Source organism: Oenanthe melanoleuca, chromosome 3 (assembly GCF_029582105.1).
Source record: "Oenanthe melanoleuca isolate GR-GAL-2019-014 chromosome 3, OMel1.0, whole genome shotgun sequence".
NCBI lineage: Eukaryota > Metazoa > Chordata > Aves > Passeriformes > Muscicapidae > Oenanthe > Oenanthe melanoleuca.
Genome location: NC_079336.1, coordinates 56503368 through 56530413, shown reverse-complemented (window position 1 = coordinate 56530413; position 27046 = coordinate 56503368). Strand labels below are relative to the sequence as shown.

The 27046-nt window shown below is 41.4% G+C and overlaps 1 protein-coding gene across 1 annotated transcript; it reads right to left on the bottom strand.

Moving 5' to 3' along the window:
• Positions 1-2451: 2451 nt before the first annotated feature.
• Positions 2452-23314, bottom strand: OPRM1 (opioid receptor mu 1). Its single transcript, XM_056488594.1, has 4 exons — positions 22998-23314; positions 11597-11949; positions 10140-10660; positions 2452-4860 (listed from the first exon to the last, which is right to left on the bottom strand). Exons 1-4 carry the CDS (start codon positions 23312-23314, stop codon positions 4822-4824), a joined length of 1230 nt encoding a protein of 409 aa, XP_056344569.1. The 3' UTR covers positions 2452-4821.
• Positions 23315-27046: the final 3732 nt, after the last annotated feature.

Below are 27046 nucleotides of genomic sequence, written 5' to 3'. Positions count from 1 at the left end.
ATAAGTGGATACTATGATATGGTCTAATCCTCTCTTGAAAATAAAAGTCTGATAAATGTTGTATAATAACATTTGTGTTAGTCAGTGTTATGATGCTACCATTCTCTGTTTTTATGATATATGGAAGCAAACTTGATTTGTAAATCTTTTAGAGCAAGACATTTGTCTGCCTTCATCATCAGACCCCTTATCACATTTGGATCTGCCAGGTTGTATTTATCCATCTGACTCAATGTGCAGGGCTCTCAAGAAGAATGAGTTCTTCTGATCCTGCCTACTGACAGCATTACAAGAGGAAAATAAATAAAATAGATATTTACAGAAGAAGACTGTGACAGTAAATTGATGTGCAGAAACAATGTGATGCATCATTTACATGTGAACAGTGTATGCCTGGAGCCTGCCTGTTCCCTGTTCTTTTGTCTTCTCTTCTCTGGAACATCAGATACAAGAAAATATCCCAGTGAAGGAATACAAAAAGAAGCAATTAAATTTAAACAACCTGTACCATCTCTGCACTATTGAGTAAACCAAGCAAACATTTAATATAAGAGGTTTGAATATGTACAGAATTGCTAAGAAGTGAGAGAGAATTCAGATGATCCTGAAGTAAACTGCATCTTATTCACAAATATATTGCTTCTTTGAAAAATTCAAAAGAAAATAACTAATTGGAAATCTAGGCGGGGGTGGAGAGGATGGGGGAAAGGAAAAGAATATGATCCTGTGTGAGGTAGAAAGTTCAGCCAAAATATATGAAAGCACTTTTGCCCTCAATTTATTTGACAAAATGTAGTACATGGAATCACTAATCAAGTGAAAATTTTAAAAAGATCAGGAGAAAGAGCAGCTGGTCAAATTAGGAGCTGGATACCAGGAGAAATTAAAGTGCTGATCTTATTACCTGGTTTGGAAATTTCAGTACTGGCAATTCTCAGATGATATATTTTTCAGGCAGTTAACAGTCCTGACACAAAAGTCATGACTTTGATCCTACACATTGAAGAAAATGTTTATGCAAAGCAAAAACTGAAAGAACGTCTCTCAGTTTGTTTGCACAAAAAGTCTTTCAAGAGAACAAGATCTTAAAAACACAGTTCTGAAAAAATCAAGTAATGCAGAAGTAGATCACTTAAAAAGAAATATTGAATGGTCCTTGGAAAACCAGAGCTAAACTATGTTTTTGTAAATTTGGCAAAACACTGACCTTATATAGAAAACTGCTTTGATCAAAAAGAACCCAATACACTGACACCTGTGAAAAATAAGTAGCAAGGACAGGGACACTATGAGAGGATTGTGTCTGCAGACAATCCACACTGGAGCAAGGACCCACTGGAGGCCATCAAAGTAGTATTTTTACTACTGCAGCTGGTGAATAGTTATTTCCAGTGTTTTTCCTGTTTACCTGAGTCCTTATGCTTAATTAGCAGCAATTAGTTGAGACTGCTTTGACACAATCTAAGTGCCCTATTTTTTTATTAATTTGGAGATACAGAAGGACACAATGTAGATTTCTAAGGTTTCTTCCCATTATTCAAAATGAGAGTCAGATGGCTGGACTTTATTAACAATAAAGCCAAAACCAGAGAGTTCAGCAGTGGAGCTCTCCCTCCCCTTGGTTAGCTGAGTGAACCAGCACAAAGCCAACTCAGCTGCATATTTCTTCTGCTAAAGCATCTGCAATTACACTCAGCTACATTCCAGCTTCAAGAGAGACAAACTTACACCAAGAGGCTTGGGTTCATGGAGTCTGTGTCTGCAGTGGAAAATGTCAACTCCAGGATGGAGCTCCTCTTGTCAAGGGGACATTTAAGTAGAAAATCTCTTCAATTTTCCTCTTCCCTTATATAGAGACTCCTTCAGGTAAATAGGGAATTGGCTGATGAAATTGCCAAGACATTCTCCTCCATATTTGAAAAGTCATGGCAGTCAGGTGTAGTCCCGGGTGACTGGACAAAGGAAAACATTGCATGTGTCTTTAAAATGAGTAGAAAGGAGATTGCTGGGAACCACATATCAGCCTCAGCTCTGTGTCTGGGAACATCATGAAACTCCTAGAAGTTATGTCAAGGCATAAGGGAGGTGATTTGGGACAGTCTGTATGGCTTCAACAAGGGCAAATCCTGCCTGACCAACCTTGTGGCCTTCTATGATGGAGTGACTTCATCAGTGGGTTAGAGGAGGGCCTTGGGTGCCATCTGTCTGGACACAGGTAAGGCTTTTGACATGGCCTCCCACAATATCCTTCTCTCAGTATTGGGCACATATGGCTTTGGTGGGTGGACTGTTCAACAGATGAGAAGCTGCTGGGACAGCCACACCCAAAGAGTAGTGGTCTGAGGCTCAATGTCCAGAGGGACATCTGTGACAAATGGTCTCCCTCAGGAGTCTGTTTGGGATCAGTGCCACCTTATGTTTTCACCACAAACATGTACAATGGGCTGAGCGCAAATCCACAAGAAACAGAGACATCTTTATTAAAGCTTCACAATGCAGATACAGAAGTTGTGTAATAATATGCTACTTACTGCAAAGCACTACCAGTGAACATTCAAGCCTTATGGAGAAAAAAGATTTTTTTTCTTACTTTTTGCTAGTGCTCTGCTAATTAAATTTACTTCCTCATATCCTTAAACCATCAAGGCTACAACATTATTTCTGCTAAACATATTTACAGTCAGGTTTCTCAATTGTTGGATTGCAGAAACAGAAAATGTCCTTAAAAATATTTGGCTGTCTGCTGGCAAGTCACAGTAACTTGCCTGTGTGCTTCATGCAAAGTAAAGAAGAAATAATGGCTTCACTTAATTATGTAAATTTTGAGAAAGCTGAACTTTTAATTACTCACAAAACTATGATCTTAATTTTATTTAAACATATTTTTGTCTATCCGTTAAGACCTTCCAAATACTCATTCAATACTTTAAAATTTTTTGATTGTTGTATGTGAGCATGTCTACTCTGAATCCATCAGGTAGTAATGATGTCATAGGACGTTAGTCCATTTAAATCCAGTGTATTCTATGTTGGTTTTGTTAAATAATACTGCTGTGTGGTGTAAAACAATGTATCAACTTCTTCCAAGCGCCTCTCATGCTGTTTAAAAATTAGATGCAAAACCTCTTAGAATGGTGATGACTCTGGTTTAAACTTTAATGATGACTATGGGGTGATACAGCTAAACTAACACAAAATTAAACATAAATCCACATGACCACAGAGTGGAATTTTCAACAGAAAGAGAAGAAAATTAAGGCACTTCTGTTATACCTAGCTTCATATTTTGCTGACATATATGCTACATATTTAGCTGCAACACAGTGATGAAACTCAAATAATCCTTTAATTTACAACTTGCAAAGATTTGGTCTTCAATCTTTATTATGCAGTCTATGGCAGAAACAAACAATTTCACATTAAAAGCTTATTGTTACACATTTAACAATGAAAATAAGAAATATATTTTGTCTGCAGAAAGAAAAAGACAAAAAAAACCCTGTTCCATATAGTTGTATTTCAGAATACACTTAAATTCATCAAAGTACATTTCCCCCCAGTTAGCTACCAATGATTTATTTACAAAGCAAGTAACAATGTCTAGAAAATACCATTGCATCACAAATTATCTACATGGATATTTCTAATTTTCATACTAGAAAACAGCTAAGAAGGCATTTGCTGCAGCACAATGTTTCTTCCTGAAATCTTAATGTGTTTTAGCAGCTAATACAAAATGCAGATGCATTTATGTTGATTAGAAAAGCAAACACACTATGGGTTTGGTTAAGAAAAATTAGATATCTAGCAAATTGTTTTTTAAAATTTCTTTTTTAGAAAAGGTCTAATGCACTAACTGCTCCAAGTACTTCACATAGGGGCTGTTGTTTACCTACAAATTGGAAATGCTGCTGGCAGAGCAGCTGAAATTTGAGAAATTACTTGAAAGAGAAGACATCATCAGCCTGTGCAAGCTGTGACAGGCTTATAGCTACATTTTTATTCACAAAGAAATTTATGTTAATATATGCTGTTTCGGGGATCATTTGACAATCAATAACAATGTAGAATACTTTCATTTACTCATCTCTTTCAGAAAAAGTGATAGCTCATTGTTTTGATTTTAAAGCCTTTTTTAATATATGTGAAATAGAAGCAGAAGATGAAGCTTGGAAGTTTTTTTGTTTGGTTGGGGTTTTTTGTTGATTTTTTAAGGGATCACTGAAGAAAAAATTTTCCTTTGAAACTAAAGAACATGCAACCCTCGCAAGAGACCTCTTGAACTACAAATATGTTGTTCTACATGACCTCATGAGACTTCAGCTCACAAATAACCTGCACAGAAAAACACCTCTACAAATAAATTTTAAGAGTAAACAGAGTGTACCCAACAGTATTACAAATTCATATCCCATTATTTTCCATCCTTAAGAGCTCACCTTATTTTTCAAACCACAGTTGTCTAGTGTTTGAATTTTTCCTTCCAACCCTTTTTAACACCATTGTAACTTACCAGGAGCATGTCAGCTGCTACAGCACAGTAGCTTTGTTTTAGACTAAGGTATGTGCTCAGGTGAGCAGGACTGCTCTGAACACTGGAGCCTGGAGAGCTCCTGCATCTCCTGGCTCTGCTCGCTGTTGCATTTCATGCTCCTGTCATGTGCAATGCAGATGTGCTGCAGAAGCAATTTTAGACAGACTGGAAAAGCAGGCACTTTCCTCTGTGGTATTTTTTTTTTGAGGGAAAGCAATTCCTACATGTTCCCACTAGCACACTGTGGCAGTGGAACTGCTGTGAGAGCCATGCAGCAGGAGACCCTGTCACGGCAGTGGAGTGGTTTCAGCTTCTTGAAGCTCCAACTGAAAGGAAAGAAATTGCAAATACAATGAACAAGTGCTTGATATCTTCCCACCCACAACCTTGTGTGTGTCTTTTTTAGGAGGGATTTATTTCTCATTTGCAGCTACTGTCCTGATGTGTAAAGCTAAGCACATAGGCCAGAGTAAGGCAAGACTATGCTTTTGCTGTGAAGCAGCAGAGGAAATGATCACAAAGAAACAGCAGGTCTGAAATTTGAACTAGAATTAGAATATACTTCATATCAAGCCAGTTGTTGTCTTTCTAGGGTGGAACTCTGTATGAATTTCACAAGCAGGGAAAAAGTTTACTCCCTTTCTGCATTCATTCTGTAGCAGTTACAGGGGAATTAGTATTTTAGCTGAATACATTCTGTGCTCATTTCAGAAGTGCCTAACTTTTGAATTTTCAGTTATAGTCTAGCTTAAATTTTGTGTGAGGTGGACTTACATCAGCAAACAAACCCAGCAACCCCTCAGCCCTGCTTGTCCATAGTCTCCATGCTGAGCCCTACTTGCATGCAGGCACAGGAACACTACAGATGTTTTCATCAAGAAAACCTGCTCACTGCATGGCAAGTCCTGAAAGGATGCTAACCCTTTTTGCTCAGCAAATTTTGTACCAGAACCTGTTGAGAGCTGGGTGGGAGTCACTGCAAATCAAGGATTTATGGAGTGGAAAGCAGAGATGCAGAAACCTGGAGGTTCACAAAGAGCCCATGTCAATGCCTATCAGCTACAAAAGACAGCCCAGTTTTAAGGATCTATTGAATTCAGACAAGTGCTTCATAGATGTCACTATGCTGTCAGAAATGGGCTTTTAAAGAAACCAGTACTTCAAAATTATTGCTGAAATACAGTATAATTCACAAAGGAGACATATTAATTTTCTGAAAATACACAGGAAGGCCATTCTCTGTTAATACAGGTAGATGTGAATCTGCCAAGAAGCTGCTGATTTTTTTCATGTTTCTGCAACAGGAATCACCAGCATTCCCCATATCTGTTCAGGTCACATAGCACAAGGAGAATTAAGAAGTAAGAAAACATTTTCCTCATTTATTTGGTCAAAGTGAAACTAGCTTTCAGTTTTTCCTTGTTTTAACTTAAAAACTTTTTCTTGAATCCTTTTTATTTCTGTATGTGGCTGCCAACCCAGGCAGTAAAGGCAAAGCCTTCAGAACTGAGCCTGTTGTTATTGAACATAACTGAGGCCTCATTCTCAGCATATGGGGAGGATTTACAGTTTCCATTAGGGCATTTAGACGTTTCAGTAGTTGACAAGAACACATCAGAAGCTAAAACTGAAGAGTTACACATGGGATGACTAAATAGTCCTGAAGATGTGCCTATACATAATTTGCTTAGTTGCTTGGATACATTCAGGTGAAGTTGGTATAAAAGCAGCTATAAAAATGGGTCACAAAGAAATGAATCCACTGGAACAAATTAAATTTCTCAGATTTCTATAGTTATTAATAATCCACTTCCCTAATTATTTATGATTTTGTTTGTTTTAACACATAGATACTAGCAAAAACTTAGTTTTTGGGGGAAAATAACTACCAATTGATTTTACATTCAAACCTTCTTTTAATCTCAGAGGTAAATTGATGCAGAGTCTCTGAGCACCTAAAGTAAAAGCTATTTCAATATACTTGCCAAGATTTTGTTAGGAATCAGTTGAATTTCAACAACAGCAAAACACTCTCAGCCATTCGCAAAAGCTACTATTTGGTCCTTCATTCCCCTCCCCTGCCAATACTTGGTCATACAGAAAAAGGTTCAAAGAAAGTAGTTTTGATTTTCGAGCATTTCTTCTCCCCAGGATTACATCACTCATTCTGCATGCAAATGCACTTATAAGATTGCATAAACCCTCCTGAAAACTACAAGCACTAAATCTAGACCTTTTTGGTAATGCCAAGGAGGCAGAGAGTAAGCCAAAGGCCAGTGTATTAACTCAGAATAATATGAATATTTATGATGTTTCTTGTTGGTGCTTTTGAAGTGATAGAAGACATTGTTGTTCCTTCCAACAACTTAAATACTTAAGAGTGTTAATTCTAAATGCTTTAAAAGTGTCAGGCCTTATGTGATTGAGCCTTGCAGTTCTCATTAACTTTAGCACAAGAAAAGAATTCTCACTTGGCAAAAAAGCAACTTGCAGAACATCTGTTCCTTAGAAAATGATATGAAGTGTGCCAAGTTCTACACAGCTTTGCAATTAGAATCCATACCAAATGCTCTCCAAGGCTTGTCCATACAAGAAAGAGTCAGAACACTTCAATCAATAGATACACAAGCTACACTTTCTTTTAAAGTAAGCACTTACCTGTAAAAAGACTACCCTGTCCATAGAATTTACAGAATCTCAGCAAATATTGGTTTCTTTGGGCTATTATTTTCTTTTTTCTTTTCTGAGCTAAAGCTGCATTCACTCTAGGACTCTTTGTGTTTAAAATAATAATATAAAAAATATTAGGTATTACATTTGTAATTACTATCCCAGAGAACCTTTTTAGTGTAGAGTTCAACAATCTTGTCTCTCATTCTGATAAAAGCAGACATCAAAAATTATCTTTTACAGAAATTTTTGCTAGAGAAAAAAGATAAATTAAGTTTAACATTAAGCTTTGAACATGGCTTGCTGTGAATGTATTCTGTAGACATTGTGGAGAGAGAAAGAGTACACCAAATAGGTGCTGAGCTGAACTCCAGGAAGAGAGCCCAGGTCAGCAAATCTGGCAGAAATGAACCAGTGGCAGCATCAGCAGCTGCCAAAGCAAGGACTGAAGGATGCTGGGAGGGAAGTGGAGCTGGCCACTCCAGAGTCTTTCAAACACATGAATATGCAAAGACTCTGCATCCACCTATGAAGACCTGAGCTACCAAGTGCTGTCTTCTCCCTGGCTCTGGGGAAAACTGATGGTTAGTTGCTAGTAAGAGCTATCAAAGTAGCCAGATAATTTCTTCCAGCTCTGCATGCACCTTTCTTTTTTCCATGCAGCGTGGCTCTTTGCCAATCAGATTCCATCCTTACTGCCTCAGTAGGACATCATTCCTTATGTTTACCTTTCCCCTCAGCATTCTTCCCTTCCCTTCCCTTCCCTTCCCTTCCCTTCCCTTCCCTTCCCTTCCCTTCCCTTCCCTTCCCTTCCCTTCCCTTCCCTTCCCTTCCCTTCCCTTCCCTTCCCTTCCCTTCCCTTCCCTTCCCTTCCCTTCCCTTCCCTTCCCTTCCCTTCCCTTCCCTTCCCTTCCCTTCCCTTCCCTTCCCTTCCCTTCCCTTCCCTTCCCTTCCCTTCCCTTCCCTTCCCTTCCCTTTTTTATATATTTTTTATTTCTTCATAACTAATTTATTTCAACACTGTTACCTGAAGAAAAAAAAAAAACAAAACAAAACAACAACCCCTAACCAGCAAAGAACCCAACTACAGGACTAGCTTTCTCCTCCTTATTGCACTCTCAAGATCACTTCACTTGCTTGCTCCATCCCTGCCCCAGCAGGCTGTGCCTCTTGGTGGTATATGCTGAAACATCTCTCTGGGAAACATCATCTTCTATTCTGTGCTTGGTCAGTGCTCAGGGAAACAGATTTTATTCCACTCAGCCTCTAGGGAGTACCACATTAATCTTTTGGGTAGAAGTTGAGAAGACTACAGCTCTCCTAGAAGTGATATAAAGATACATAACTAAATGTAGAAAATGGGTGCATACACACTGCATTCTAAAAAGCTGGAATTGTACTAGACAGAAATACAATCTTGCTGTCAGACACATGCACAAAATGGACTCCACTGCGGATTACAAATGCATTATTAACAGATGAATGTAGTAATTTGCTACACCTAGTAAATAATACAATACATACATAAATACATACATACATACATATATATGTGCACCTATGCCAAGTTTGGCAGTTCTGCTTCACCACCAGACTGAAGAAGGTGCTGATTTCACAGGCCACAGTTTGGCATGTATGAGTCAGACACTGGTGAACAACACCAATTGTTGATGCTTAATAAAGCTCCTGGCTTTAGCCCTTCTCCCTTTAGACTTCCCTCCTCTTTTGTGGTGCAAATACTGTTTAGTCTCCTTGGAGATGGGGATACTCTTATTTGGGCTATCTGGCAGCAGCTGAGTGTCAGGCAGGTAGCTGCTTTCACAAGAAGCCAGTGAGTTCTGCACCTGGAGGAGGCAGCCAGCTTGTGGCTGAAGTGGCAGCAGTGAGAAACTGTTCCACGAGCAACCTAAGTGTATTGCTGAAAGGTGACACGGCAAGGAATGAATCAGGCTTTTGTTCTTATTTTTAAGGAACTACAGAGACAACTCAAACTTCTTCTAGTGCTTGCAATGTGCTTGAATCACTTTCATGAATGCTAAGATTGGCTTTCATGTTTTGCTGAGAGATGGAGCTTGGAAATTCTCAGACTAAGCACAGGACAATGGATATTGAACATATACAAAAGAGCTTCTTCACAAAAACTATGCAAAAATAGGCTGAGTTAAAAAAAAACAACAAACCAACAAACAGCTATTGTTATTGGATGTGCCATAAAATCCCTACTTCTTAAAGGCTTTTTCTACATGGAAAAAGTATTTTCTTGGTATACCTGAAATGGCAGAATGGCACATTAGTATTTTACATGTGTGTATATATTTTTAAATATATACATACATATATATATATATGTATATATATACACATATATACATATCTAACCCCCCCTTATTCACCACGTAATTATCTGACACAAGAACTGCATGTAGACAAGCCTTGGTCTATCTTTTGCATGACTTTCAGAATAAACAAGGCCAGGTAGGCCTTCTTTGTACATCAATCCAAAGTGAACAAGCACGGTTTTTTTATCTTTTTATTCACTGTTGCAATGGGAGTAGAAGAGAGATCTGTATTCTGTCCCACTCCTGTCTCCATCAGCAGACAAGGAGTATGAACAGGGAGATCTGTGATTAATTTTCAACCTGTTGCAAGTGAAACACTGTTTTTTATGTGCTTTGTACATGCATGCACGCTGGACCCAGTCACCCAAGGTACCCTTTAGAACCCTTGGCTTCTGAGCATCAAGCAGGGCAGAGAACAATTAGCACCATGCAGGACTGGGATCTCTGTGTATGCATACACCAGTTTCAAATATAACCTTGCAAGTGTTCAGACACTCCAAAAGCTACAAATCAGTGTAAGTGGTAACTTCAGAACACATGTCATCCCCAAGCTGGTGGCCTGGCTCCAGAGATGACATCTCCACTGCTAGTCATACCTGATGGTTAGTCCTATCCACAGTGTTGGCAGTGGAAGCATGGTCACGAGTGTTTTGTCGGACTCGGGTGGAGTTTTGCTGCTCAATGGTTGAGGCAGTGGGGATGCAGAACTCTCTGAAACACCTTTTGAAATTCTCATCTAGAAATGCATAAAGGACTGGATTAAGGCAGCTATTTGTATACCCTAGAGCAATACAGAAGTGCCAGGAGACAGTCTGGAAAGTAGTTTCTGGGATGTTGACCAGGGCTTTAATGATAACATAGATGTGGATGGGGGTCCAGCAGACAATAAAGACTGCCACCACCACAAGAACCATCCGAGTGATCCTCCGCAGGTTCCTGTCCTTCTCCTTGGAGCCCGACAACATGCGGACGCTCTTCAGGCGCAAAATCATCAGCCCGTAGCACACGGTGATGATCAGGACTGGCATGATGAAGGCAAAGATGAACACACAGATCTTCAGGAGGTTCTCCCAGTACCAAGCAGGGTGGGAGAATGTAAGTGTGCAGTCAATTGAGCCTGAGGAAAAGGAAAACAGCAGAGGAGAACACGCAGGTCAGTTATTCATGTGCTTTTATTTAAACCTTTCTTTAATTAAATACCACAGGCAAATATATGAAGACTTTAAGCCTAAGTAAACATGTAAAATGAAGCAATCTGTGATCTGTCATTTGCACAAACATTGGTAGGATAGAGTGCTGCAGAACATGCATAAAACGTGAGTTAGGAAAACAAAACCAAATTAACATGTTCTCTTTTGCATACTATGGCTTGGAATTTAATGTATGCTGAACAAAGAAAAAGCTGATTTGTCATAAATGCTTAAACTTTGACTCATTTTCACTTCCAGTATAAAACATGGTGAAAAGAAAGATTGTTAAGTCATCATATATGCTGAGAGTTTGGGCATTTCAGGGCAACAGGGAAGGGAACGACATAATGCTTGGGAACTACACACTGTGGAAGGTCTGGATTTATGCTGACATGCTGTCACTTCCCCATTATGGAAGGTATTGGAGCACCAGTGGTCCAGAACATGGTCTCTGCTCTGTATCATGTCCTGCCAGATATCTATGACTGCCAGATTCCCAGTGGGAGTACCCTGGGTAAAGCACAGGATCCTGTGCTGCAGGGTAATGTAGAACTGCCCCACAGAAGGCAGGCAGGCACAGACGCTTTTCCAAACACTGCAGTAACCGAGTGGCACAGCAGGACTTGTATGGAAGGAAGAGGAAGCAGGACTTCCACAGAAGGAGCTGGAGCTGCTTGCTGTGAAACACAGACCACATGCACTGCTTGTGCAGTCAACTACAGCCAGATGCAAAACTGCTGAAGGGGCTCATTTGCACTGATACTTGCTTTACACAAGTTGGAAGTCAGAAGTTAATTCAGTGAAACAATGCAGGAAGGAGTTTAAACGTTGAGTACTCAGCTTGGGAAGAAAGCCAGACTTACCGTGCCTGTATTTGGTAGTTGCCATGAACATAACTGGCAGGCCAATGGCAGAGGAAAGAATCCAGTTGCAGACGTTGATAATTTTGGCATTCCGGGGGGTACGGAAATCGAGGGCCTTGACTGGGTGGCAAACAGCCACGTAGCGATCCACACTCATGGTGCAGAGCGTGAAGATACTGGTGAACATGTTGTAGTAGTCTATGGATATAACAATCTTACAAAGGATGGTACCGAATGGCCAGGTCCCCATCAAGTAATTCACACTCTGGAATGGCAGAGTACTTGTTGCTAGGGCATCTGCCAATGCAAGATTGAAAATATAGATGTTGGTGGCAGTCTTCATTTTCGTGTACCTAGGAAAAAAAATTGGCAGAGCGTGTGAATGATCACGACTGACATCGTTAAATAAAACTGAATTCAGTGCATCATCTATAAGGAACTCCTGTAATAATGTGCTAGACACTGTCAAAGATCACACTTTCTGCTTTTAACCAGATGATCATGCTATGATTCACCTATATGTTGGCAGTCCAGTGAGACATCAGCTAAAGGGTGTAAGGAAGAAAAGATAAATTTAACTTGTGCAGAAGGAAAAGATATACATAGAAGAAACAATATTATAGATGCTGAAGAATTGAGAAGCTGAAAAAATTGTATGTTTACAGATCACATACTGTACTACATGGACAGATTTTCTGTACCTGCTGATGTCATGCTAAATATCATAACTATGTTCTCTAGAAATAGAAATTTTATTTGTAGTTTGTGGAGTAGTAATGATGTGATTCCAAATGACAGCACTTGAGGCCCATTTTTTATGTGTACTTTTGCAGTGGTACAAAAAATGTTTCAATTTAAGTAATGTTCCTGGCCATGCTGCCCTGATGGCTGCTCAGGTTGCTGTGCCCTGTGGCTGCTTAGATTTAGGGGAGTCAGATGGCTTGCTCTTTTGATGAAACTTGCTTCCAGTTCTGCAAAACTAATAAGCAGAGTGTTTGATCAAACATTTTACAATTTATAGAGCGCTTTTCAGGAGGAATAGCTCGTTTCAAAAGACCTGCCAGGGAACCTGCTCGGGAAGACAAAATATAAAATAAACTATTTCATGGGTTTTATCTCTCTGGGTTAGATCTCTTCAGAACATGAGTCATTTGCAAAAAACCCAATGAAAGAATTGTGTAGGGAATGTGCACTTGGAATTTTTCGTTGGTAGGGTGTGCAGAAATGGAGACCTCATGTTGAATGGACCTGGAAAGCTTTTATGATGAACATTTCAAGTCATTGGTACTGGATCTGTTCTCTCATTTTTAGCACTGTGCATGAGAAGACACTAACAATACTACTTTCAATTTAAGGTGGTTTTTCAAAAACAGATTTTCAAGTAGATCCAAACTCTATCTTGACTGCTGCCTTAGGAAAGTATTATCTGAATATGATACTTTCAAGTTTAAATAAAGTCCATATCCTGAAAGTCCTGTAAGAACTTTTCATACTCCATTTATATAACAAGTTTGTAACTAACATAGATGCTGCAAGCATCTACAACTCTCTCTGCTGGAAAGTGGAAAAAATGTACAGGATTGCAGTGTGGGAGAAGTACACAATAAAAGCTACAGTTCTAAAAACTGTAAAAAAACTTCACAGTTCTAAAACTCGGAGGGAGGAGAAAATATTTCTTGGGCAATTTGCAGGAGAATCTTCCAGATGAGAATGAAAGCAGCAACATTTGAATTTTGCTTTTACTATTATCCAGTACTAAGCCCTTTATCAAAATGGCTTATGGTGGGGTTTATCTGAATATCTCTCCAAAGGTCTTTGTCAGATAATAATGAGTGCACTGTCAGATAATAATGACAATGTTTTGTCATCAGTAATTAAAGCCATTATGATTTAAAAGGAATGCTTGACACAGCAAAAATGCCCAAACCATCAATCAATATGTAAATGACTTTCAGGTTAGCATGACAGAGGATGGACAGAAAAATGCTCTGAATAAATAGAATAGAATAAATATAATAAAGTTTCTTCACTGGGCAACTTATCCCACTTAAATGCTACATATGTTTCAGTTTCCCACTTAAATGCTACCTAGTTTTCAGTTTCATTGTCAGTTTAAGTTTAAAAAGTTCTTGGACTTTGTTTAATGGCCCCTATAGACCAATGGTGAAGGGTTCTGCTTGATGTACGCTGTAATCTTTGTACTTCTAATCATGCTGTTCTTACAATGAATAGAAGCAGAGCTCTTGTGGTGATAGAAAGTATTTACCTCCACAACTACCTAATCAACAAAAGCCTATTGAAATTTACAATATTCTTTTCAGTGAACTCAATGGGATCTGGGCGTTTCTCTCTACGGAATAGTTTAAGATTTTATAAGGGGCTTATTTCTGCAAGGTACATTTTGTAAAACATGTATTTTTCTAAATAAGTAGATTATCAGTGTTCCCAGGATTATTTTTTGGTGTGAACAAATAAATACCAAATTGATTAAATGTAATTTTAACAGCATGAAAAGTAGCAGTTGATCAAAATGGAGCTTTTCAACGTCTTGATCTTAGCTGTTACTATACTTTTTGCTAAGGTATCAATCTACCTATTTAACAAGCAGAACAAACATTTCCATTATCCCGACACAGATGTATATGTGGTGAGATTTCTACAGTTGAGAGGGATTTGGTAACACCAAAATTTATAAATGCAATCTTTTAAGATACTGCTTTCACATTTTCATTCAAACTCACTAGAGAATCTAAAAATTTACAGATGTGTAGAGAAAAAAAAAAATCTTAACTGCAAACTCATGAAAATTTGAACACTGGTATTCAGATTGCATTGAAATTTCAGCATCTAAAACATCAAGTGTATTAAATTTTGTATGACAATGATCAAGGTTGCAAGTGGAGACAGAAGTTGGCTTTGGGTGGCTTTACTTTTATTTTACAACTCTGCAATGAAAAGACTAATAGAATGTGAGGATTCAGGGGCTTTTTGTGAATATTTAGCACAATACCTCTCTTGGTATATACTCAAATTGATTATGCTCATTATAATACTGGCACCCACTAGTATACCCCTTCTAACTCCTCATTACAGTTTTTCTATCATAAAATATCAGAGGAGGAAAGCAGAAGCAGTCTTTTGCACTTAGGGAATAAGCTGGTCAGTGACAGACTGGTAGTAATTGCTTTCAGCAACACAAAGGCATGCAAGGTTTTGCCTACAGAGTGTTAAGTTGGAGACAAAGACTGCTTCAAGATCCGTGTTTAAGTTCAGTGCAAAATACGTGAAAAACTGGAAAAAATCATCAGAGGTTCACTGCAGAAAGCAGTCACTCCCAAAAATGGTTTGGCTGCTGAAAGGAACAACAGCCAACAACAGTGAGGTCTTGCACACAGACAACCTGACATAACTCCTCTTGATGCTGCAGATTGGGTTAGCGTCTCAAATTCATGTTCTTCTTGCATAAATGACTTGTTAAACAAATGAAGAATCATTATGTGCATACATTAGATTAGCTGAGGTCGCCTTGGGTGGGAAGATTAAAAACATGTGAAGTATGCCTAGCTGAATCAATTTAAATTAATTTTCCCCCCTATGATTGTTCTGGTGCACTTTGTATATGCAACTCAAGAACAGTAGGAAAAAGGGATTTTTTCAGCATGTTTTCTTGAGATATCAGGTACTTTTTTATTTTTCTTGAGCCCTAAGTTATGACATGTTCAAAGTGGTCTGTAAAAACCCTCAAAATTTTTTCTGTCTGCCAATCCAGTTTTAATATTTGACACTGAAATGAAGTCTCTCAAGCCACATTTTGGAAAGTACCTTTGAGCAGTATTTGCTTACAGGATGCAGGAGAAGCAAGCAGAGCACATCACCTCCTGGGAAGCAGCACCAGCACATTCTTCTTGTACTCAGAATCCATCAGGAATTTATCTCATACCTCAGCTTTGGGAGAGGGTGAGCTAAACAGAAGGCTTTTAGGCAGAGTCACCTTTAGACTTCAGTGCCAGTCTTTTGGGAAATGGTGTGGCACCAAGAGAGCTGTGAGGGCATCTGACTCATCCTTTTTCCTGTGTTGGACCTTGGACTAAAAATGACTTGCTTTGTGGCTCTTCCTGATTTACTTTTTTGCTACTAAAAGGCATATAGAAGTCTTTTTTCTGCTATTTAGTTTGAGCCAGTGAGTTTAGTCCCTACCTGGACAAGATAAAACAAGCTTTTTTCTTTTGGGAAAAATAGCTGTTTTCACGAGGAAGGGTCCTTTCCCTTGATGTCTGACTGAGAGGATTATTAACAAGCAAGGAGATTATTTCAGACAGAACACACAAACTTCACAGTAGTCATAAAAGGTAATTATTTTATGATTTCCTATTATCTTATGCCTTTTAAAGTTACATAAATGTGAAGAAATATGGCAGAAATCTATACAAAATAAAGCTGATGTGATGCATTCTTTTTTTTTTTTTTTTTTTTTCAAAAAGGCTGGAGAACCAGTCAAGAACAGGTATAGGTATTTCACTTGCCACAAAATTATTTAAGATGCTGTCATGTCTTGTGACTCCTAATTTCCTCTTCCTTTCCCAGACATCATAAAAAGCTACTTAATGATAAAAAACAAATGACAGCAATAAGTATGCTCCAGGGCCCAAACAGTCATCTGCTGGTACACTTTCTTCCCTTCCAGCCTAGTTGAATGGGGTGAAAATTACCTGCCAATTATTTCAGAACTTAATCTGGCCTGTTTGTCAAAGCACTTTTATTTGAGTCTCTGTTTGCCTGGTGCTGAGGCATATATGGGTCTCCAATAAAGGACTCTGCTTTCATGGTTATTGTGTAACATATCTCTCTGAAATAAATCAATGGTGCTAAACAGGCTAACTTCAATATATTGCCATTATCCAGCAGCAGGTGCTTGCTGTTGAAGGTTTTGCTTTGCTAGGAAGACATATAAAGGAAAACTGTCAGTATATTCAATTTGACTTTTTCCCCTCTGCCTTCAGGGAAGTGTGATTGAGAGTAAAACTGCTGACTACACCTCTGATAACTGTGGTGACATTTTTCTAGAGGGGACAAGTTATCAGCTACCTTGTCTGGTTTCCAGGTGCTGGTACCCTCCTGCTGACATGTAGACTGATCACCTGAGGTAAGGGCAGTGCATGAAATATCCCTGGTCAGCAGGGAATTGGCTCCTTAGATGATTTTTCTTTATGAGCAGCACATCCAAGACCTGAAGACTAGCACTGTGACAACTGCTGATCCCTCTTCCACCTTAAAAAAAAAGACTTCACTCAGTTGGAACTGCTCCACACAACACGACAAGGAGGAGACATTCCATTTTACACAAACGTTTTTGTTCTGAAGTTTTAGTCCTGATCTGAGGTACAAGATCTTATAGCTGATAATTGAACACTTCTCAGTATGAAGGTGGAAAAAAGTCTATTTCATGTCCTTCACAGTTATTTGATTAGTTATGGTGTGTCATGCCTACCTTTTTTCATCATGTAAATTCAAAGAGAAATATAAATAAAATTTAGAAGTGTTTAATATTAAATGGATGAATGAGAATGCTTATCACAGCTCAGCTAAGCTGTGGAATTCCTTGATAGTGAACACCATTAAAAGCCCACTTCCAAAAGGGACTAGAGGTCTTTGAAAGGTAATTATAATATTTCCACTTGCAATACCATAAACCCAAACTTCATGATAAAAACCAAAGGAGACACAGATGGTTATAAAAAGAGCTTTCTTTGAGATCAGCTTAAGCACAACTATTCAGAAAATAGTTGCTTTGGGTTTTTTTAAAAATATAGTTACAAAAGTGGATTTTGAAGAGACTTATCAAGCACTGAAAACTTGTTTTCACTTGGAATCATCATGAAAATAAATAATTTTTTGAAAATGCATGTTAATGAAGATTTCTACAACAACATCTCAAAATACCTAAGCTCAAAAATAACCAAATTAGAATCAGTAAAAAGGCTTCAAATGTTGTTTTGAAGCAGATTTGCTTAGGAGTGGCAGTCTTTGTTACCTTCCTCTTCCAATCCTATTTTTGATCCTCATTTTTTTTTATTTTTTTATCCTCTAACTGCATATTAGAAATGTCCACAAAAAGCTACTGAATAAATGCTGATGCAAACTGCAGCTCAAAAAGTCTTTTTACAGCTGAAAAGTCTATTAGAATGATACTCACACAGTGTTGCCCCTATTTTTTCCACACTATGACTAAACACCAGCTGCTGGCTATGACTGGAAAAGAGGCTAGTAAGCTAAATTATGATTCTGAGAAATTTGAGATTTTTTTAAATATGTCACCTTTTGATCTAGAAAAGTTATAAAAGCCTATCCACAGTGTTCAGCAGAACTTATGCTTGATGGCTTAGAAAAACACTTTAAACTAAACAAAGCAGTACTTCAGGATTGTGTTAGATAAATCACTCATTAGCCATTAGCTTGCTAGTAATGATGTAATGTAAGCAATATGTGCATACAGTATTTTTTACCCTTACTGAAGCCTTGAAAAGTTGATAACTTTTGATTATTTTTATAAAGAAATTCTAAAATGAGGAAGTGTTTAACATTATTTTTTCATGGGAGCCATTACCATAATGTCACTCCAGGAAAAGTACAGTGGGATCAAATAGCTTTTTACAGGCAAACTGAGTGAGAAGGGTTGTTTTCTGCCCAGAACTGCTGGTGGTAGGCATTAGCAGAGCCAGGGAGTCTGTGCACCTGGGGCTGGCATGCTGTCCTGTGTGCAGGAGTTCACTGGGACTGCAGCCAGGCACAGGGTCTGGAGATGAGTCTGGGGCTGCAGAGCTCATCCCTCAGGTGCCTCTGCTTCCTCACTGAGATGGGTGTCACCCCCAGGCTGCAGCCTCAGGTATTTGGGGTCAAATTTTCATCATATCTGTAAAAATATAATTAAAAAAAAAGAATATAAAGGTAATTTTGTCTGTCTGCTTTCCTTCATCTTGGGGAAGGGAAGGGAGGGGAGCTGCTTGCTAGTTAAACATTTACCCACTAGCACAGGTTGGTAAACTCTGTCACAAACAGTATGCAAACAGGGACACCTGCCTTTCTGCAAGGCAGGATGCTGAGGGTCAGCCCTTGCTATGCTGCTGATTTAATTCAGCTCCTCTGCTGCTCCTCCCAACAGGGCTCCCACAGTTCTGCCCCAGCTCTTCCCTGGCTGGTGCTGTGAGCTGCATTAATTCATAATTGACATGACTGGGTAAGGCTGCTGGGGCTCTCAGCTCTTAGCATGGAGTGGAGCCTTTGCAGTCAGTGGAAAGGCAGACACACACCCACACAAGCAATGCTGTGCAAATGCAGAGAAGTTCATGAGGCTGTGGACAGGAAAGAAAAGCAAGAATTTTATGCACTTCTTGGTTTCTAAGCTCCCTGATCTATGCTGCTACAAAAGATGCTGAAGTTCAACTTACATGCTGCATCCATAACACCATGTCACCTTGCAAAGAACCTATTTTTCAGAAACACTTGTTTTACTTCACTCACTTTCAAGCCTGTGATTATTTTCAGATTTCTTTTTTCTCTAAAAAGACTTCACACTTTTTTGCACATGTGTAAGAATATTTATTCTTCTGGTGATATCAATTATTTCTACAATTGAAATTTCAACTCTAAGTCTGTTCTAGTTAACAAAACAGTTTTTCTAAATTATGAGTGAGCTCAGCTGAACTAACCCGAATTTTCAGTGCCAGATTAGATGATGCTTCAGTCACAGCTGTTTTCTTCCAAAACACTATTAAGAGGCTGTTCTGAGACACACAGAAATATTTCCCTTAATTTCAGAGAGATGACTTCTTCAGCTTCTTTCCCTGTTTGCTTTTTTTTTTTTTCTTTAAAGCAGTTTAATCATCTACTCAATGAAAAAAGACATCTCCTTCCTCTACAAAGGATTGTGGAGAACCTGAGATGCCTTTGTTTATGATATGTGAAAAATTTATAGCAAAACAAATGAGGAATCACTCTGAACTTGACTGACTTCCAAGGCTGTAGGTGGAATTACAGTTCTCCCAGAGCACTTGGACTGGGGAGGACTGGGGTCTCTGTGAGCTGTTGCTTTCTTCCAGACCTGTGATGCTTAATATTTTCATCTAGGATCTTACTGCAGCTTTCTAGCATATTGCCTTAATTATGAGGCATATTCTTATTTCCATTCTAACTGTGAGAATAATATCCCACCAACTCGATGAGAAAGCTGGAAAAGCCTTTGGATTACCGTGTAAATTAATTCAATGTCACATGGTACTAATTGTACATTGTCTTCTTGTACTCTGCAGCAGCTAAAAGTAGCATTTGCTATTGTTGATATAGCCATAACAACATAGTGCTCATATTAGTAATTTACATTTCCACAAAGCACATGAGGAAAACAGATAATAAAAATTATTTGCAGATTTTTCTGATTACAGGAAATTCATGGCTGGCAGTAAAACCTATTAAACTCCTACTGCTGTCACTCGAAGGCATTTTTTGGTACTTGAGAAGGGAAACAGCTCAGTGTTAGCAACATGAGGTTAAGCCTCGCACACTCCATATACAACACGTAAATATTAATTCAGGGATGAAAGCATTCAGCTGAACAGGAACCATCTGGAAGAATGAGGAGAGTGGATGAGGATGCATTAATTATAACATAATGTGTATAAATTGGAAATCCATGGACCTGCTTTGCACAAAGAGCCTTTTTTCACATTGATAATCACAATACATTTCTATCTCCTCTGCTTTCTGACCTCTGTTTGCCCCAGCAGGGATAGCAGGATGGCACTGTGGAGTGACAGTGATAGTTCCCTGTCAGGCTAGCACCTGCACAGCTCTGGCTCCAAACCCCTGGATTTGCCTCATGTGGAAAAAATTTAAGAGTAAAAATGTTTATAATAATGACATAATTATTTGAAAACTATTTCCAAAGAAACCAAGCATGAGATGTTAGCATGCTGCACACTTGATCTGAAGTCACTGCTGCTTTCACTGGGGCTGGACTCTGAAAGATGAGCAGGACCGTTTCAAATATCTAAGCACCAACCTCCTAACTCCTAGTATTTTCAAGACAATCTAGGTACCAATATTACTTAAAAAATCTTAATTTTTATTAACCTCAATTCCTCTCACGATTAATTTGAAGTTCAGCGTTTTGCTTTTCCTGAGCAGACATGATGGGAAAGGCAGATAAAGAACGGGACTTTTATATGACAGTGAAACTTTGGCCTCTTGCTTGTAGTTGGATGCAAGAAGGAATGAATGTGAGTGCACAGGGAGTCACCATTTCATAGGTTCATATTCTATGATTTGGAACACTGTCAAGCTAGTTTATCTTGCAATAGGAACTAAATCACTAAATTCCCTATTGCTGACCAGATACACTACACCTACAGAGAAGCACAGAAAGGGAATGTATTTTTGTGTTGCTTAAGCCACAGATCCTATTCAGCCATTAACATGTAAATTCCTTGTCATTCCAATTGCTAAACAGCTGCATAGTATTAATTGGGAAGGAATTCTGTCATGCCAAAAGCTGTTCTTTCACAGGAGATGTGGGGTTTGCCATAAAATTCCTGATGGTTTTGGACAAGCCACTTAATTTGTGTTTTCCTCTGTAAAATGAAAATATATTTTTGCTTTCTCCTATTGCTTCTGGCTTTTGTTTTCAAGCCGTCATCTCAGGGAAAGATGCTTTCTTTAGATAGAAATCTAAATACAAGTGCCTCATTCGATTTGGCTTTGTGGTGCAAGTGTAATTCAATTAATTACTGTAAGAAATATGAACCTAGTAAGGGTTATGCCCAGGATAATAAATACATAATTCCAGGGACAACCTGTGGCATATTTCTCTGCTGACAGCTATCCAGCCTCTGTTACACTGTGCATCTGCTTTTCCTCCCAGAGGAATGCATTCAACACTGCTATGGTGATTGCAGTCATGCCCCCACTCAGAAGCCTTTCTGCAGACACATCTTCACACAGACAGCTTGAGTTTCAGACTGACCAAAACCACAAGACAGAAGAGAATCTCCCCAGCTCTGTGCAGGCACTGTCTAAAGTATAGTTAAACCCACAAGGTTTCTGAACTGCTCTGGTCCGAACCACTGATGGATATTACTTGTGTTCTCACTCGGTCTATCAGACGCACAGGCTTTGCAGTGACATCGCTAGCACCTGCCGAAGGAATCATCCTCCATCCTGCCGCAACACCTCCCGTGACCGCGACCCTCACCCCCGGCTTTGTGCCGCTGGCACTGCCTGCGCCGCACGCACACAAAGCCGCCCACTGCGGCTGCCCTGCCAGGGCTGCCAGAGACAGCCCCGGCTCCCCGGGAAAGCAGAGTTCAAAGGGAGAAGGGATGCTCCAGAGGTGGGGGGAAATTGGAAGTATGGGGCTGACTCGGAGCGCGTCCCGGGCCATCCCCATCTGCCCCGCTAAAAGCTCCCGCTGGGCTCCCAGGGCTCAGTGCACTCGGTTTGGAAAGGACGAGCAGCCACGAAGGGCGATGCGCTCAGCTGGCCCGTCCCGTCCCGCTCCCGGCCCGTCGCTCCCGGGAGGTGGCGGTGTTCCCCCATGGAAGCACCTGCCCTGCTACGCTCCGCTGCCAGAGCCTCTTTCATCTCCCTCGCACTCGTTTTCCGCTCATTTACGGGCAATGGATCTATCGCGCGTGATCGGATCTGTAACAGCCCCGCTGGGGGCTTTTTCTCTTGCGGGCGAGAAAGTTGAGAATTGCCGCAGCAGAGCCGGAACGCCGCGATCACGGAAAGCGGCCGCGACCACGGCATGCGTATTTATACACGTGTATACGCATCAATGTCTATACAGACATATAAATGTATTTCAACATACACATACAGATCTAGACATGAGGCAGCGGATCCCCAAACACGGCCACAGAGAAGCGTTTAACCGCGGTGCCATTTACATTTTGTTCGTGCGTTTGGGAGCGGTGGGTGGAAAGACAGGTGGATGCGCGCCGGCTCTCCGCGTTCCACCCCGGACCCGCACACGCTCACAGGCAGCGGCCACAGTCCCTTTACATCCTCGCTCCCTAGGGGACAGGTGCGGGATTCAGAGCTGCTGCGCCTCGGAGGGTCCTTAGAACATCCTCGGACGAGCAGCGGTTCTGACGGACCGGCCGCCCCTCCCGGCTCCACCGCAAGTTTCTCTTCCCCCATCACCCGCCCCGGCTCTTTACCAAAAGCCTCCTTCTCTTTCCCGCGGGGCCGGCGCCCGTCCGCACCCCCCGCGTGTCCCTCTGCGCGCTGCCGGCGGACGGGGAGCGCAGCATCCCCGCCGGGACAGCGTCCCGCATCCCGGCTCCGGTGCGGGTTCCGCCCCGACGGCAGCGGCCGCGGGCTGAGGGCGGGGCAGGGCGGCACTCACCTGACGATGACATACATGACCAAGAAGTTGCCGAAGAGCCCCACGACGCAGACCACGGAGTAGAGGGCCATGATGGCGATGGCGGTGACCACGGAGGGGCCGCCGCCCGCGGGCGCGCAGGGCCCGCCGCCCGCGCTGCCATTGCCGCCGCCGCAGGGCTCGGAGCGGTTCCAGCCCAGCGCCGCCGAGGCGTTGCCCCAGGCCGGGCAGGGCGGCCCGGGCGGGCGGCAGGCGGAGGCGTTGGCGGCGAGCGGCGCCTCCAGGGCGCCGGCCAGCAGCGGCGCGGACGCGTTGCCCAGCAGGTAGGCGACAGCCATGGCCGCCCGCTGCCCGCGCCCCTGCGCCGCCCGGCTTTGCTGCCGCCGTGCCGCGGAGCCGACGCGCCCGCCCGCCCCGACGGCGCGCCCGCCGCTGGCTGCGGGCACATGTGCGCGGCGGGCGGGGCGGCCGCGCCGGGGAGGGGCCGCGCTCGCCGCGCTGCGGAGCCGCCTCCCCGCGCCCGCCGCTCCTCCCGGCCCCGGCGGGGACAGCGGGCGGTGCTCCCCTCCCCTGCTTGAAGGCAGAGCGCTTAAATTGTTCCCTTCCCCAACACCGGGAGAGAGAAGCGGGGGAGACTGGCTTGGCGAGATAAAGTGCAGAGATGAGTGCGCGACTGATTATTGTAATGAGATAGGGATGCTGGCAAAACCATGCCCTCAGTGATTATAGAGATAACAGAACCTTGTAATAAAATGTGGTGAACTTTACGGTGGCTCTAAACAGAATTGTCCTTTGGAAACGGCTCGGATCTCATGCATCCTCAGGGTTTTCTGAGGACCTTCTGTTCAGAGCTCCAAGGATGTTCTCCCCCAGATGTTGGTGTGATTGTTATAGGATGTGAAACACAGATAAGAACGACATCAAAACCGTTCTCTTGGGCTGCACGCTCATTGTTACTGGGTGCTTAATTCACACACTGCTTGTTCACGCCAGCACCTTTTCGTGATCAGTTGTTCTAAATGAGCACAGAGGTGCAGGACTGCCTGATGGCTGATTATTAGGACTTACCTCATTTAGTCTCTCACTAATGAAATCAGAAGAGATCCCTGGTAAGGAAGAAAAAATATCTCCTGGTGAACAGGAAAGTGACAGAGTAGCAGTGATTGCTCCTGCTGCCTCATCATGGATGCACACTTACTCCGCTCACCCTGTGCAGAGCACCTCCTGCTATTTCAAGAGTGGCAATGGCAAAAGTGGAGAAGAAACAAGTTGCAACCTAAGAGAAAGGTGCAGAATCCCAGGCGTTTTAGTCTAAGGATTGCCTATGTGCTTATGCCACAAGCACTGGGAACCAGTGCTGCTCAGGGCAGGTAACAGTAGTGAAACTGATGACACAAACTTTCAATGTGTATCTGGTAATTGGTGGGGAGGAAGAAGGAATGGGAAAGGGGTGTCATTGGACTTTGAGAGGGATATAGATATGGAGAATTTGTATTCCTTTTTTTTCATTCTAAAGTGAAATGGAAGGAGAAGAATGAGTAAGCTATTGATGTGCACTTTCAGTAGATAGCATGTATTGCTTCATGGCCAGAGTGAGTATTTTCAGCATCCTTCATTGGTAGGAGAGGGCCATTTAGCATTGCATTTAGGAAGAGCTTTAGAATAGGAGTTATTTTTGTGTCTGGAAAAAGCTGTGGACAAGAGGAAATGAAAGCAAGAACTCAGAGGTTTTATGTGGTCAAAGACACTACCTCTTTATCCCCTTTTGAAGGATAGCATGTATAGTCATACACAGAGCAGGAGGAACAAGGCTTTAAAACTGGGCCTTTCTCAGAGACTTTCATCTGTTCACAGAGTGTGGGAGCCTCTCTCTGTGCTTGCTCTTTGTTGCACCAAAGCCTTCAGAAGAGTTTAATGTAAGCCTGTACACAATTAGTATTTAGCCCTTTGAACACAACTGTGCCTGGCTGTGGAAAGGATGGAGAAGATGGGGGACGAAAATCAAGGCTGCCAGGAGATCCACTCCATATCTTGTGTCAGAGCCAGATTTGTATCATCCTCACTATCAGAAGGCCTTTTTGTGTATTAAAAATGACTTAAAAATTACATTAAAATGTCTTTAAAAAAGCCCTTAAAAACAGATGCCCAGGTAAATGGAGTGCTATACACAAGTCTTTATGACTGCTCACAGAAAAGTGATTGCACACACAGAAAAGGATTATGCCCAAATAAATCAACCTTTTGGCAGGTGCAGATGAAAACTTAGGATGCAGAGAGGGCTGGGCAAAAAGCCCTGGGAGTTGAGCTTGTTTAAGACAGGCCTCATTAAGCAAAATTTCAGAGTAGGGGAGTGATAGTTGGATGCAGCTCTTTGCAAAGTTATTATAAGTGTTATTTTGCAAGGACATAGGCAATGTGAAATAAATCTTTAGAATATTGCTTTCAGATGGTAGATGTCATTTTGGGTCTAATAACGTGTGAGACCCTTTCTTCAAACAATTTCAGATAATGTAGGACTGTGTAGCCAAGACTGGTGAAAGGTTGTTTGTGAAGTTGAAGACCAGTAAATCTTTCTTGTTAGTAGTAGTTTCAATTTTTTCTTCTTCACAGAAAATAAGCAGTCTTGATCATTGGCAGTATTTCTGTATTCACAGATCACCTGAGTCTCCTTCCTGCATTGTGACAGTGACTCTGCAGATAAGGGCAATCTGCAGAGTGGCAAATACTATATCCATTACTTGAAAATAAGTACTTTAAGTTTCATAATCTCTGAGTTCCTCTACCCTTGTAAAAAATAAAATTTCTCTTCAAAGTTTAATAAATGTAGCTATAAGTGATAGCTTTTGTATTTGCATAACAGGTCTGAAGGGTGTCAGTTGGACCCCTCTGATGGTTGGACTAGATGATCTTTAAGACCTCTTCCAACCTTGACTGTTCTGGAATTCTGTGATATAGTCCTCAATTTCCTTATCTGGCAAGGCTAGAAAGCAGATTCATGATGATTTGTTAAGGACTGTATTAACTGTCCTTGATAGTTAACTGTATTCTCAGTTTGAGAATCCTTGACAAACTGATAGTTTTATCCTTGAAAAACTAATAGTTTTACTTTTACTGAGTTGGAGCTACATTTGAATGAGAAGAGTGAAAGGTGTTCCAAAAAACTACCACTATGTTTAATGACATAAGGGTTGAGAGGCAGTTAGTGTGTGATATGATTAAAGAAGTAGTAAGGGGAACAGTTCAGTTCAATCAATCTTACATTTCCTAACTGTTATGTATTTTGACTCTGCAAGTTCAATTCTTGGTCATTGGTAAGGCTTTCCAAATCCAGTAGCTCAACAGAGGGGAGGTTGCTGCAGCTCTGTGCCCTCAGGTCCAGCTAATAGCCAGACTGGTCTTGTATGCCCAATAGTCAGCTTGCAAACACCCTTACAGGACCCACACATATACATAGCATATACACACAGCTGGCCCCAGAGACCAGCACAGACACAAACTCAGCACTAACAGGAACACAAACTGCACCAACAGCCTCACCCTGTTCCCCTCTGGCTGTGCAGGGTGAAAATCTGCTAGTGGGAACATGTATATGTACATGTACCCCATATGGCTTTCCTCAGTGAGCATCTGGAGCAGACACTCAGCCTGCTCAGTAGCTGTTCCCTGCATCCCAGCTGTTTGCACGTGGACACAGGAGCCCTGAGGCTGCAGCACCACTCAGGCTGTGGATATGGAGGGACACACTAAGGCCCCCAGGAATCATCCTCAGACTCAGTGTACCCAGCAGCTGGCCTGTATCCCTCCCTTTTCCTGCCTGTGCCTCCTCCCTTAAGCATCTCATGACACATTTTTGTGCAGCCCTCTCCTCCTGCATCCCATATTGTGTCCCATATCCCTAGGAGTGACACCCCACGGTCAGGGAGGTGCTCCAGGCAACTGCTCCCCTGTGGTGCTGGTTATTGTGCTTGGCCCATGGGGCTGAGGCTCCCCTGTGACAGCCTGGGACAGTCTAGGGGGAGATCTCATTTCTCTGATGGCATTACTGGTGTTCCCACACCTGCCCTTGTGTC